Source organism: Pterocles gutturalis, unplaced genomic scaffold, assembly GCF_000699245.1.
Source record: "Pterocles gutturalis isolate BGI_N339 unplaced genomic scaffold, ASM69924v1 scaffold9459, whole genome shotgun sequence".
In the NCBI taxonomy this organism is placed as follows: domain Eukaryota; kingdom Metazoa; phylum Chordata; class Aves; order Pterocliformes; family Pteroclidae; genus Pterocles; species Pterocles gutturalis.
This window is the reverse complement of record NW_010130626.1, coordinates 6,178-21,372: the sequence shown is the minus strand read 5'-3', so window position 1 is coordinate 21,372 and position 15,195 is coordinate 6,178. Positions and strand designations below refer to the sequence as shown.

At 43.6% G+C, this 15,195-nt stretch overlaps 2 protein-coding genes across 2 annotated transcripts; both read right to left on the bottom strand.

The window, feature by feature from the left end:
• Positions 1 to 604: 604 nt before the first annotated feature.
• On the bottom strand, positions 605 to 3,769 carry LOC104460770 (acrosin-like). The gene is given in 6 exon segments (XM_010080279.1): positions 605 to 712; positions 795 to 944; positions 1,071 to 1,165; positions 1,168 to 1,218; positions 2,998 to 3,145; positions 3,764 to 3,769. Coding segments are annotated over 6 exon segments (558 nt in total).
• Positions 3,770 to 11,145: 7,376 nt separating this feature from the next.
• On the bottom strand, positions 11,146 to 12,514 carry RAB43 (RAB43, member RAS oncogene family; the record flags this gene model as incomplete). The annotated part of the gene is made up of 2 exons (XM_010080278.1): positions 11,146 to 11,399; positions 12,331 to 12,514. Coding segments are annotated over 2 exons (438 nt in total), but the record flags the coding sequence as incomplete, so codon positions are not given.
• Positions 12,515 to 15,195: the final 2,681 nt, after the last annotated feature.

The following is a 15,195-nucleotide window of genomic DNA, read 5'->3' as shown; positions in this document are numbered from 1 at the left end:
TGGGAACCTCCTGGGCCTGGCCCGGCCGTGCCGCACGGGTGGGGGTGTGGGACGGCCTTACCGCGGGTGAGCGGGAAGAGGGAGAAGAGCTTGTGAGACCATGGCTCCCCCCGTGTTTGGAAATATAACGAGCTCATTCATGGACTGCTGATACCTATCCTGATCCCTGCCCTGGTCTGTAATTTCAATATGGAGAGTTAGTCACTTTTATCATATGTCATGCTTAACGAAAATGCTATAATAACATAGCTCCAGGATTGGATTTCTTCCTATCTGCGTGCTTCTACACAAAACCACTAACGTCAAGTATGACATAAACTGATAAATCCACTAAAATTGCACTGCTGACTAAACTTTCTCCTTTTTGTTTCCAGAGATAATCTCATGACTGATGTCTATGGTGCTAACCTTTACAATCGCTATCTTGAAGAGAACTCCAGAAATGGTTCCAAATTTCGGATTCAGGCCACAGTCGCTGGTGGCAGAGGATCTGCTGCTCTCTCTCAGGAGGATGAAATCAACAACAGCTGGGAGAATGAATTGCCCCAGAAGGAAACGGTCGTGGTACACTGCAGCCTGCTCTGGCTCCTGCTCATCCTGCTGCTCAAGGCTTTTTTCCCTTTACGACCTGCAGGAGCTCCTGCACCCACATAACAAATTCAGCCAGCTTCTGGCAGGACCTAGTTGGGCCCGATTGCATTGGCCTTGGCATCTGAATGGGGGATTGGAGTGACAACAGGACTCCCTGTCTGTGGTGTTGTATCAACCCTTAATGCTGGCGATTATCTCATCCCCATCAGGATCCAGTCGTAAAAGTGCTGAGTGACGATGTAGACCCCCGGCTGCTGTGGCCTCGTGCAGCCTTTCCCCCAGCTGGTTACTCCGATCACCCACCAGTAGTCGTTGGTGTTGTCTTTGCACATGAGAGGACCGCTGCTGTCACCCTGCAGGGACGAGAGGGGATTATGGTGTTGCCTGGAGACTCACCAGGCAAAGCATGTGCCGGGGGTGTTTGGATGGCTGTGGCAGGGCTGCCGGTGCTGCTGCGGTGACCTGTAGCACACTCCTACTTGGCAGGTGTCGATGCCGCCCTGCGGATAGCCGGCACACAGGTTGTAGGAGTGGATGGCCCCTGCGCGCCACCAGCTGCTGTTACAGAGGTGACATCAATGAGCCGAACGCTGGCTTCCTGCAGCACTTCTGGACTTACCCCTACAGCTGTGGGCACAGAAAGGAATTGGCAGCCAGCAGCTCGGTGCCAGTACCCCTCCCCTGCCTGGGGGAACCCCTTCCCCAGGGCTTGGCTTTGCGTCTCCAGGGGCACTGTGCCGCGGTTCCCCTCTCTCTTGCCTTGGCTGATGGGTCAGGCCCATCTCTCTCCAGGCACACGTCCTCTAGCCTGACTCTGGCTTTGGCCTCTGCTGTTGGGACCCCCAACTCAACACCACTGGAGACATGAGTCCTGTTTGGGAACTTGCATCTCACCCAAAGAGCTGTTAAATATGCAGCGTGCAGGGTGGGGGGATCTGATGATTGACTGCACGCCAGCTGCTCTGTGCGGAGCTGCTGCAAGCTTCCCAGCCCATCTGAAGCCTCTCTGCCTTAGATGTGTCTGCTCCAGCTTCTGAAATGCTGTCTCGCAGCAGCCTCGCAGGGTTGGGGAGAGATGAGCCAGTTCAGCTCACTGACGAGAAGAATGGTTGTGATGTGTGTAGATCTCCTGTGTCCGAACTATTCCCCATTCCTAGAGAGTTCAAGGAAGGGTTCCTAGAAATGCAACCAACGAGTCCCTAACACACGTTTGTTATATGCGTTTATAATGAGCAACTAAAGAACTGTCAAGGTTGTTTTCCACAATAAATGCATGTGACTGAAAGAGACCTGTTAATATATTTTATTTTGCTACACACCTGTACAAATGACCAGGCAGCAAAGATCAGAGCAGATTTTTTTTTTTTTCCAGAATGTGTTTTTCCCCCCCACGTTCCCTTTGGTGACTGGTTTATCCTGTTCATGTTTTCGGGGAGGGGGGACAGGGCACAGGGGTGTCCTCTGGCCCTGTGGTGGCCCCATCTCACTCCCCCATGGGTCAGAGCTGTGTTCTATCTGAAGATGCCCCAGGACGTGGCTGTGGAACCAGTTGGACACAGTGGTGCGTCCCCTCTGCTCTGGAGATACCAGGAGAGCTGATCAACAGCAGACAGGCAGGTGCCAGGGTCCACACAAGGTGACGTGTGACGGCCCGTCACTGGTGTGTGCTGTGACAGCACAGGCTTGCTTTTGAAGGCCGTGTGTTTGCAGGGTTAGAGAGAACCTGTTACATTCTAGGAGTGTATGATAACAATGGCATTATTTACATAAATGAAACCTAGCTTTGCATAAAGTGTTTAATTTTGTTTCATATCACAGCCTTGGGATTCACAACTTGCTTTTCCCTTCATATTTTTTGGGCAGGTTTTTGTTTTCCCCACACAGATTTAGACACCGTACTGTAGATGTGCAGAACACACGTGAAGTACCTGCAACACCAAAGGTCAGTGCCTCCAAAGAGCAGGTAAATGTCAGCCAGGACACTGGCATCGTTCCTCTCTTACACCGATTCTCTACAGCTCTGCGCACACCAGTGACATGTACAGTTACATCCAGAATATTTCAGGAGCAGAGAATGTGCCTTTATCAGGAGAATTAACTAATGAATTCAGCTGTACCCAGCACTCTAAGGAACCAGCTTTAGAGCACAGCCATTTCACAGAAACCACGGATTGCTGCCTTGGTGTCTGAGGCTGTCACTGCAGTAGCAGACTGAACAGGTCTGAATGAGACAGACCAAGTCACTTGGTATTTGGCTCCTGTGGATCAAAAATGCTCATCTACTGATGTCAGTTAAGAAGCCAAGCAAAAAGCAAGGAGTGTTGCTTTGTTGAATTGACAGCAATGAAATAAAATCCAGGATAGAAATGTTCTTCTGGGAAAGTACAGTTGTAACTCCATGTTTACACTTAATTGTAAGAACTGGAAAAGTTATTTGCACTTCTCCAACGCTGACAACTTTGGTTTTCATTCTGAATCTGTTGGCCAGCTCTGCTGGAAAGGTGACGAATTTGAAACCATCAAATGCACATGCAGTGATGGAAGCAAGGGGCAGCTGTAAGGATAAGAGGAAGAGAGTTCAGCACCATTAAGCATGTTGGAGCGTATCTTATGTAAAAGTAGACCACACAGCACTGTAGAAGAACAGCATACATAATTTCCTTCAACTTGATTTTGTTTCAGATACTAAGCCATGGCAAGGTACATGCATAAAGTAACCACAAAAGATATTGCCAAATGTTTACTTTAATTAACCATTTTGAATGATACAATACAATGTATCCACTACTTTGCTAAAATTCACAACAAAAAGTAGGTTTCATATGTTTAAAAAGAGTTTTCATAATAAATTCATAAATAGATGAAGGTAAAGCATAAAAAAATTCCTGTAGTGTGCAAGCTTGCTCCCTTGTCTCCTTACAGTCCAAATGATCCACTCAGTATTGTGATAAGAAAGTTTAAAAGCAAAGTAGTTGCTGAGGAGTAGAAATGTGCAGCCTGCATCTCTTGAAGAAACCTTGAAAAACAGCAACAGATTTGTCCTAGACAATGCAGAATAGCTTTAGCGCTGTTGTCATCCAAACCCCTCTGTAATTTTGGAATGCAATGAATGAATTCAATATGAATTAGAGATTTTTATTTTCTCCCCAAGAGGTGTGTGAGCCAGACTCACCCGCATGCTCTAGTCGCTGGAGCTGTGGGTTTTCCATCTGTCAGCTATCAGGGGGTGAGGCACAAAAGAGGGAAAAGCTGGCTGACAGCACTGAGCATATCCCTTCAATGCAAAACCCATTCAAGTTTTGTGCTTTTTTGCAATGGTAACTCGATGTTTTTGAAGATCCTAGTAGGCATCTGTCTGCAGCTTTAATGTCTCGGAAAATTAAGCGCTTAAGTCACTTTTTAAAAGTACCTTCAAATTGTCAAGCCCAGTTTGCATGCTGTGTTAAGGACAGTCTTTTATACCCTTGTTTTCACATACAGTAGGTCAGGTACCCAGAATCACTCCCTCACATCCTCATACGAGATTATATGGATCAGAGAGTTTATTGCAGAAAAACAGGTGTCGATCATGGCATGTTCTACAGCACGGTGCAGCCTAACAGGCTCTTAGCAGCTCCTGGAAAGAGACTGGCTTTCGGAAGTATGCAGACGATGTTGGGCAGGTGCCTTAAAAAGACAATTTGTAAGGAAATAGTTTTCCATTTAATGTTTTCCCCTGCTTTTATCTGGAGAAGGCAATGTTTGTGTCATAAGGGTTTTTTTTATCAGTAAGGAAATAGTTTTCCATTTAATGTTTTTCCCTGCTTTTATCTGGAGAAGACAATGTTTGTGTCATAAGGGTTTTTTTATCGTATGTAAGGTACTTTCCCTAAGATTAAATTTACAGAAACTCAGATCCTTTTAGGAAGCTGTTACATCTGAATAGCGTGTACTTTAATAGGTCTGAGTGAGTGTATGGGGGAATGAAGGTTTAAACTCCTGCAGAGCAGTCAGTGATAAGGTGTATGGCGTAATATAGGTGACTGCTGTTCTTAGTATCCTCGGCTTTAAAATTACAGTCTATAAATGTAGGATTCTTTTAATGTTATGTTTATGGCAAAAGAAAATGATTCTTTATGGCAGAAAAAGAAGAAAATCACTCGTAGTAGTTTAGCTGTAGTAGCAAATTTTGAATGGGCTCGGTGAGCCTTAGACAGAAGGGGCTTGAACAGAAGCAGCTTTGTGGAGCTGCTACACCTGCCCGATACCTTCCCCTGACCTGCACTGCCTCCGCGGGTGAATGGTCACAAAGCTGGGCGTGATTGATGTCGGAGTACGGTGTTTTATACACACACGTAAGAAATACTAAGTAACTGTCACAGGAGCAAGGGATTGACAGCTATGCATCTGCAGAAACCTGTTGGTTATCATTTATCTGGTGGCCCTTCAATGGTTTGTGATAGGAAGATTAATCCTCAGTTTTCTGTTAAATTCGAGGTTGAAAGAAGGTAGAATCAGTGTCAGCAGTTCACCTGGATAATTGAATTGGAAATAACTCAAGTCTTAAAAATATCTTGCAAAAGAAACATGGAAAGTTACTTTTTTAATAATAAAAAGAGCCTAAATAAATTTTTATCAAGGTATGAGCTTGGATTTTCTAAAGGTTTTCTAATGGTGTCCTGGGGGACAGAGACATACTTTTTACATCATAATGGCAGGAATAGGCTCTAAACACAGCTTTAAGCCCATTTAACAGCTCTCCAAAAGTTAAACTATACACCTACCTAGTTCAGCTGTCCACTCTTCTTCAGTACAGACAGCAGGCAAATTTCTGTCTTACAAAAGGCAAACAGGAAAACCCGTCACTATTTGTGCAGTGTATTATTTTAACTTTGGGAAGGAAAGTATTTTAACTGAGTTAGCATTGATTAAACCTAACACATTTAACGGGACTAAATAGAAAATCTGCTGTGACTGTTACTCAGGCTTCACTTTCCTCGTTCTTGTGAAGTTATTCTGTTTCCCTGTTTTCTGCTGGTTACTGACTCATATGGAAAAACAAGACAATGGTTGACCCTGTCTTCAGTGATGGCTGAAGTTAAGAATGTAATACAGGTAACTGCCTTTATCAGTATTCAAGTAATAAAAACCCATGTTAAAAGATACAGTGAAAAAAAATTGCAACCCTTTTGTGCTTCAAAGAATTATTTTTAAAGTGCATTTTAACATTTTTCAGTCATATTAAAAAAAAGCTATCTAAGATCAGGACAGGAGAGTATGCTGGCTGTTTTTATCTAACCTCTGGCAGCAGTTCCGTGGACAGCAAATATACATTTAGGTCGGTTAGTTCACTTTGATTTTGTAACCCTGCTCTTTTCCCAGTAAACTAAAATGAAATTATAAGAAAGATGCAGAGGGCTAGACTTGTGTTGGAAATCAGAACATCTAGTGGAATAGTCTGCGATTTTTTTCTGAAGTACGCAGTGGGGATTGCAATTAAATGCTTCCATCGGAGATTTTTCGCTGTTTTGAATAGCTCTATAACCCAATTCAAGAGTTAAAAGCAATCTAACATTAACTGGCCAGTAAAAACTAAGATAGCCAGGAGGCTGGTTCTCAAGTGGGGTGGTCAGCACCAAAAGATACTGCAAAAATAAAACAGACAGTATTTCCCAAATCTGTTAATCTCTTCTTGCAGTGTGGAAAACAACTGTCAAATCTGAGAACAGCCCAATTATGAAGGAGTCTGCTGTGTGACTCTGAAGTCACTGTACTTCATACAACTGTAATGGAACGTAACTGTGGGTTAACAATGTGGCAGGCATCTTTTATTGCGAAATTTGTGACTGTAGAACGCCTTTTAGTTGCTGAAGCAGCCTAGTGTCATTTGGGAAAGGACAGCGAAGTGGTTAGGGTGATCAGCCTGAACTTTGGGATTCATTTCCGTTCAGTTCCACCTGGAGCTACCCGTGTCCTGGGATCTGTTTGTTGGTCTTTAATGGCCTGGCTTCCTGTACCGCAAGGGTGGGAATACAGAGTGCCATCATCAGCTACTGGGGCACAGCGAGCCGTGCAGGAACTGCCTCTTCACAAGAGAGCACACCACCCTGGCTCCAGTTCCCCTGCCTTTCCCTCTCCCTGGCCGCATGCTCTGCCTGCAGCCTGTTTCTGTGCATGTTCCACAGAGAACGACTGCCGGGGGTTAGACCGAGTGCTCTCCACGGCCGGAAGATACCAGAAGGGGAGGAACTTTATTTCCAGTTTCACAAAGCATGTGTCGTTAGCACGTCACTTTCCTCCAGCACGCTCTTTACACAAAATTATGCAACGTGGTGAACTTCAGTGGTCTGTTAACACAGAAATGCTTTGGAAGCAGGATAGGCAAAGAGAAACGGCTTCTATTAATGAAAGAACATATAAATCCATCTTGCTTTAAAGAGACTGTCATTGTAACATTGAGTAAAACAATCCTGGGAAAATTAATAATGTTGTTACCTCCCGGTTCTCTCAGGACTGGCATGAGATAGCAAAATACATTCACATGGTCAACGGTCTGGGGCTACGGGATTAAATAACGGAGGTGTAAAGCTTAGTGGGATAATGGGACAAACCAAGGAAAGGCTTTAATGTTATTTAAGGGTACTAGAGCGTATACCTAATGTACTAGTAGTGCAGTAATGCATGGATATTGCACATGACAGTCAGCTCTATTTTTCAGATAAATATGGTCTTCTTTAAAGGCAAAGAAAAAACTGAGACAGAGCTCCACTCCTCCTGACGTTCTCAGAAATCTATTCAGTATTAGTTGGGCTTCGTTTAGTTCTGTAGTCCCCTGTGTCCTGCCCCCCCCAAGTGAGCTGCTTTCCAGTATAGTGAGAGTGATAAAATCATTATGACTTTTCCTCTCAAGTATTTTCATTTTTTAAAAATTTTGTTTTGCAAAGCACATGTTAGCAGGTTTCTGGGCTAACATTTATTTAATATTATATTTACATAGGTATAAATATTTGTACAAATTCCATCCACGATGATGGACTGGATGAGTGACTGGAGGTAAAATCAGCTTACAGCAAAATCTAGAGAAAGGGTAACAATGCCCACGCTCCTGCGAACCACATTCTGCTGGTGATTCCATTTCAGTATTTGCCTCTGCATTCCACTCCTAAGTGCTACAAGGCAGGGATCAATGTCCCCCGTTGTGTTCCTGTAATATTTTGCACACTTTGGGTACTGCCAGAAATCAATGATGGGTACTAACGCAAACCCCTGGTCAGCCAAGGAGACCTGCTTAAAAGCAATGACTGCACCATAGTCCTGTTAATGTTCAACTGCCAGCAAACAGGTTTCCTGGCAAATGTGCACGCTGTGAACTCTGATCAGGCACTACTCAATTATTCACTCAATGTACATCAGAGCACGGCTGTAACCTACGATTTGAAACTGAGGTTTTTACCCGTAAATCTCACGTTTATTGTTACTCTCTTCATCCAGTTATCCCTTTGGTCTCAGTAGGATCAGTGGAACTAAACCAACAGGACTGTCCTAATATATGAATTACACAGCTATGTCTGTGAACTACGGATTCAATAAAAGCCTTCAGAAAAGGAGTGAAAAGCTCTAAGTTACATTTACTCTTTAATTTTAATTTCTGGCCAAGAAGCTATCAGCCTAGTGAGTACTGTGCTGCTAACAGGGAAAGACAGGGTTTGGTAACACAAACAGCCTTTCACTGCTGACAGCCCTGTCGTTCATATCTGCTGCTAACCTGAATACAACAAACCAGCTCTTCGGTCTCCTTCTTTGCTCCCTTTTGTTCAGTTAGGTAGGGCACACTAACTTGTATTACAGTGGTTACAACATGGAAGAGCCACGAGTCAGACACCAAAGATGACCTCAAGCCATGGTCTTAGTTTTCTACAGCAAAATGAAAACTAATCTGAATGGGTACCTTCATTTGAGAAGACAGTGAACAAACCACTGAGGATGTCTTTCATGTTTTCCAACGGAAACAGACTAACCTGCAGACAAAGTCTCAATCTTCAGAGATACATGGGGGAAATCATAAGGAAAAGTACACTGCTTGGTCTAATTCTACTTGTTTATTCAACAAACCTCAAATCCAAGGAAATGTATCAATGATTCCTCATTTCTCCATCTCCTGTAAGAACACAACCATTCTCTGGAAGCAGGATTTATGTTAATCTCGCTCCAGTTTAAGATGAGTTACTATGTGAACTACTGATTTCAAATCCGAGCAGCAGCAATACTGTTCTTAAATGTGAGGGAATTTTTATCAGCATGGCTTAAAAAATTTGGCACTAATCTTACAAATAGTGGGAGGCTGAGCTTAGCTGAGGGTCCATGTTCAAGCAGGTAGAACTGCAGAACTGTGACCTACAGATGTCAGCGATAATAAGTCATGACATAAAGTCAAATGCTTGCTAGTATTGTGCATCTGAAGGACCATCTAACCAGGAGGAAAAACAGTCACCAGGACTGAGTTTTAGCTTGCTCTGTCTTCATAGTTTCTCCTGAGAAGGGAACACCAGGCTTGCTCATCACTAATCCAGCGTTTGGCCAGTTCTCATTTGCAGCGCCCAGCCACTGCTGGACACTTCCTGCCAGGTATCTTTGGATGTGGGAGAGCTGGGAATGTCCAGGAAAACTATCCAAAAATACTACTGACTACTGCAGCTCAACCTGCCTTTCCATAGAAAACATTAGAATTGCGAAAACTATACTAACTGAAAAATTTAAGGCCCTTTCATTCTTACAACTATAAAATTTGAAAACGAACCCCTTGGATGAGAAGCAAACAGGCTACAAAGCATAGATAACTCCTCAGTTATCTACCCCATCGTTTAGAAAAATCAGAAGGACCCAAGAATGGTTTAATATTTTCTGTAGGAAGATGAATAGTATTGAAATTAGGATCTATTAGCCCTTTCTTGTATCTTCCTCATTTTTATGCTACTGGATGTGTTGAATGGCTAAAAACTGGCTCCTACTGGTTTGTAGGAGCAAACCAATCCAGGTCCTTTTTGATCAAGACTTTCAAAAAGGACAAGTGACTTGACTTTAAGTGGGTGCTTTCTGAAAATGAGCTCCTTCAAAGTATCAGGATTGCAAAGACCACGTGTTACCTCTGAACACCTTTGCTTTAACTGCAGAGTTTAAATAATGCTGCTTCTGCTCCCTTTGCAGATCCATTTTTGTAAGGTGCTGGAGAGTCTAAGTGCAGAGAGGGCTGCTGCCATCGGTACTTCAACCCCACCTACAACATGGGATACAGAGCTGGATCTGAGAGACAGCTATAGGTACCTGAATTATGAAATCTATTTTACCTAACAATGTAGACTTTTGATCAACAGTGAAAGATTTTCCCACTGAGTGTTTTGAAGAAATGAAAAGCAATTGGTCACTTGACATGGGGAGAGGGAAGCAGCTGAGTACAAAGTTGGGAGGGAATCACTCAGAAAGACGCTGGTTTCTTACAACCAAGAAGCTGCAACGCATGCGGTTCTCAGCCATTCTGAGGTCTTCTTTCTCACTGTATGTCCAGATTGTATTTAAAGAGAAGGTTTAAAAAAACCCAAACGAAACAAACCCCAAATCCAGTTTTGCTGCTTAAGCAATAAACACTCTGGTAACAATGTCAAACGTACGACCAGAGTGAACCCTGTATTTGACCGTTAGGCACATGGCAGGAGATCGCGGCTACCAGCCAGGTCAAGGTTGCTCCAGTTCCTTTTCCCAGTGGTGCAAGTTTTGCGTTATGGAATGACATTAAAAGACCTGAGGGCAAAAACTGAATGATACCCACTTGGAAAAGGGAGCTGTCACTGTGCAAACAATGACAAGTGAAATGCAGCTACCCTCTCCTCAAAGCTCTATTCAAGATAACTACACTGGTCCAATCCTGCTTGACAGCAAGTCAGGCTGATTTTGCTTTTTGTTGAAATGATAACTTAAAAAAATAGACAGAACCTGAGAGAAGGCTTCCCCACCTGGGCCTGCTTCAACCCTAACTAGCAATCTGAGTGCCCTAGGGCAGGTGACTGCTATTTGGTCCTGTAACCAGAACAGCGGGTATCCTGACACCTCAAATGCCTTTATCGCAGACACTGTCACTTTGTGGTCAGCAGTGGAGTGCTGAGGGTTTAAGGCGATGCTGTCTCTTCAGGCACAAGATTGCCTGTTCCAGAAGTGACCTCCTTTGCCAACAGTGCCATGCTAGATGCTGCACAACTCTGGGTGTGCATCAGTCCCTGTCTCCCCAGCCCACAACACCAGGTCAGAGTTGTTCCCTCCACTTTTATACCTTGTATGAAGGTTACTGAAAAGAAAATGGTGGGGACAAATGTTGAGGAAGTTTTTCAGAGGGTTTGACTTTCAGGACTGCCTCTCAAAGAGTCCCTTTTTAAAAACAAGACACCAAAGCAAACAGGATTGTGTCTAACTTCTACAAAATTGCTGGTTTCACAGGAGGAGGAGAATATGGCTACTGTGCTACTCAGCGTTAGGGTGAAGCACCGTCTAAATTCCAGTAAAATTAGGGACATCACCTAGCTCGTATCAGCAACCACACCCCCAGCCTTCTACAACGTCTTTGCTGTCAAGCTTGATGCTGTCAGTGTTCTTCTCACTGAACACAGGGCCTCCGTGCCTCATCATGAGCTCCGTAGCCATCTTCACAAAAGCCTCCTCCACGTTGCTGGAGTCTTTTGCAGAGGTCTCTATGGCACAGATGATATTATCATAGTGTTCAGCCAGACTCTGAGCTTCTTCCAGCTGAACTTCTCGAAGGTCACTTAGGTCTGACTTGTTTCCTGGAGAAAAAAACAAAAAACAAAAAAAACCACAACGGAGTAATTTATAATCACTATGTCAGAGTAAGTTATTTAGCAGGAGGTTCTTGGGTTGCCCGGAGAAGCTACAGAATTTCCATTCTTGGAGATCTTCAAAATTTGACTGCAAAGGCCCTGACCAAGCTGACATTAGCCTCACGTTGAACAGGAGGCTGGATTAGATAATCTCCTAAACCCCTTCTAACCTGTATTTCTGTATGACTCATCAGTAACTGAAGCGTGGTGGCTGTAGACCTTAACAGAAGAAAAACGGGCTAGAAATTAAAGCTAAAATCATTCTGTGTAAACAACAACAGTCTGCTGGTTCCTAGGGAAATCTAGAATACTACTGATGTTGTGTTAGCAGATCTACAGGCTCTGAGAGCTGCATCTGAGTCAGAAACACTGGGGCTGGGAAGCAGAACTTCTAGCACACAACTGACAAACCCCAATTGCCCCAAAGTCCTTCCGAAATCCCCTGTCTGGTTTAGTATGTGGGTGGGTGTTCCAGTTTACCAAAACACATCAACTTCATATGATGGAGCTTCCCTGGGCCCTGAAAACCTTATGATCTGTATCACGGGAACAGCTCCACAGCTGGTGTGCCTCCGAACCTGGAAACCTTGAGTACCCAGTTCTCTTTTAAGTGAGACACAAAGGATTCAAAGCTGGCCTCTGATACAAAGCTGGCTACTTCTTCACAGAAGTTAGCCAGAGCAAAACATTCCTGGTTTGATAAATCAGCACTTTCTAATAAAAAAAAAAATAAATTGGGAAAATCTCCAATGGAATCTATTACACACATCCTAACTTCAACCAAAGAGAAAACTTTCAACATCTTATTAAACCCGTATTGCAACTAATTCCATTGTACGGTAATCTGTAGCGCTTGGTATTAATATTTCTAACTCACCAATCAGTAGTTGTACTATGTTGGAACCGGCATACTTTCTGACATCCTCGATCCAGCGAGGAATGGACAGGAAAGAGCCTCTCTTGCTGATATCATAGGCTAGGATTGCTCCATTGGCGCTGCGGTAGTAACTCTGCGTGATAGTTCGGAATCTCTCCTGGCCAGCTGTGTCCCAGATCTGCAACTACATAAAACAAAGCACATAGTGAGATGCTGCCTAGCAAGCTTTCCTGAATCAAAAGACAGGACTTGATTCAACAGCCTTGTTATAAATCCCCCTTACACAGAATATGTTCTGGCATCATATTTTCTAGTCCTTTGTTCGTGCTTTAAGGATAATAATATATATACTGGAGAACTTTTTTGCTCTTGGCTGCTCAGAGTTTCTATCTGGATGAATTGAGATGCTCTGGGTTCTACCAGGCGAGCTCTGATCCATCCTCCTCTGGCAGATTATGAAATTGTGACTGTTGTGTGGCCAGCCCTATTCTTTTTTTTCACCGTCTCTAGCAGGGTTAGCAAAACAAGATGTTAGCTCATAGCTATCCCGGTGTGTCGCTGAAACTGCAGGTGGGTTTTCGCTGGCATCTTGTTGGAGGTGCTGGCATGGTTTTGCCAGTTCTGCTACCGGGGCAGTAACAACTGGAGCAGGATGTGGTAGGATCATCTGAGAGCACTGATGCCGTTTTATGAGGAAATATGAGACAATTAAAAATATATATATATAGAATACATAAAACATATAGAAGAATGTATAAAAGAAATGCCAGCCATTATAGGTTTCAATAGAGTCAGTCAAGGCCTGGTCAGTTTAGCCACTCATCCTTTTTCAGGTGGTAGAGCAGACATTACATCTAGGCAGAAAGAAGACATGCTTAGTTTACATACTTTTGCCTAAATCCAGGAGCATAAGAATGAGTTTAGTAGAAGGGTTTGAGTTCCCAGTACTAGATGTTCCAGAGGAAGAAGCCAAATAACTCAGAGTGGACAAACACAATATCCTGCTCATAGGGAAAATTTATTTTTAAATCCTCTTGTTTATAGGTTGTCTAATGTCCTGGAACATGATGGCTTATATTCCAGGAGCCTTTAATCTGAAGTAACTGTGGATGTTCTCATTCTCCATATAAATCTCTAATCCTTTTTGAATCTTTCAAAGCTCTTAGCTTCAATATATTGTAGCAATGAAAGAAAATAAACATATAATTTTTATGTTTTCTCTCCTTCTGTTGCACTTTCACTTCTTTATCCCCAAATGATAAATGAGAGACCACTGCCTGTCTGTTCGTTCCACTCCTCATCGTCTGCATCTCTTCTTAACTGAGACAGGACACATGCAAGTACTCCTCTTGTTTTTAACTTTTCTGAGTTGTGGACCTGTCATTTATTAGTTCCCCTCTGTCTTTTAAAGAGCCGACAACAACTTAACACACCCGTGATGTCTTATACCAAATCATACAGAATCATTTTTCCATGTATTTCTTTTGCACATTTGTATTTAGTTTGTATCTTGACTCTACGGCGTGTTTGAGCAGAAATTTACACTTTTGGCAAGGCTGTACTCATCAGATCACTGTGCTGTGCTAACCAAGCATTCAGATCTCAGATGAGAAGGGCACAGCGTAAAGGGAATCAATCCAAAGGAAGAGCACTTCTCAGTCCTCAGAAGAATTTTCTCAGAGAAGGGGAAGGGACTGTAACGGACTCAGAAAACCACAAAGCAATGATTAGTCATGGAACAGATAATGATTTAGAGCAGTCAACAATTACTAGTGATAAGGAAATTCAGAGCATGTTTATTTATTATGTTCTCTGTTCTCAAGTCTCCCACTAGACCTTTGTATCCATTATGTAGTTTTAAATCTCAATACGTGATTAGGTCAAGGGCAAAACAAGGCTAATGATGATTTCCCAACACTTGGGAGGGGGCTGAGAGATTCTGTGCATACAGAAGAACTATAAACTTTCTAAATTAAAAAAAAAAAAAAAGTTTTAGCTTACACTTTTCACAAGGTATAAATAAAAGTGATTTACTTGCAGAGTGACTGAGCAAGCCAGTCTTGGGCCCTGTGCTGCATACTGCATTTTGAAAGCCTCTGTATAAGTACCTTCCATCAAATCGCAGAATCACTGAGGTTGTGCCAGACTTTGGGATGTGACAGAGGCAACTGCCTGATCCAAGCGGGGTCAAAACTTAATTCTTCCAGGAAGAATTGCTACATGATTTTCCTAGGGACCAAAATGAGTCTGACCAGCCTGTCGTTCTGGGATTTCTTCCCCTTTCTGAAGGTATGATATTTGCCTGTCTTTGGTCCCCCCAATTTCCACCAGGGAGGTCTCGCAGCAGCCCCACACACGTTTTACTCAAGCATTTATGCATGTGCGTTCACAGGACTGAATGTACAAAGGTGCTGAAGCCCTGTCCTCAAAGACTTGCCATCCCAGTGGCATATCCTCGCCCTCTCCCTGCATTGCAACTAGCCCCTGTTCATCTGATTCCCCATCTAGCTTAACACCCTGATGGAACGGAAAAACAGGGTTTCCTTTTGATGGAGCCCCGTGGTACCGAAAGCACGTAGATCGCCGAGGGAGGCAGGCGCGACGCAATGGAAAAAAGTTGTCTCGAAGCAATTGTGACTGTGCCGTTCAGTTTAACGTGTTGCTGAAGGTAAGCATGGAGCAATGCAGACACCTCATCCGACGCTGAGCAAGGGAATCCTCGTGCAGCCTCCTCTGGCAGAGCTCTGCAGCGATGGTGGCTTCAGCCGGTGAGAACCACTCTGCCTCGCAGCATGCTCAATGCACAGAGGTATTTTTGGGGGTCTAGTAACTCCTTAAAATTTGGAAGCTTGAAAACCGCTCCTG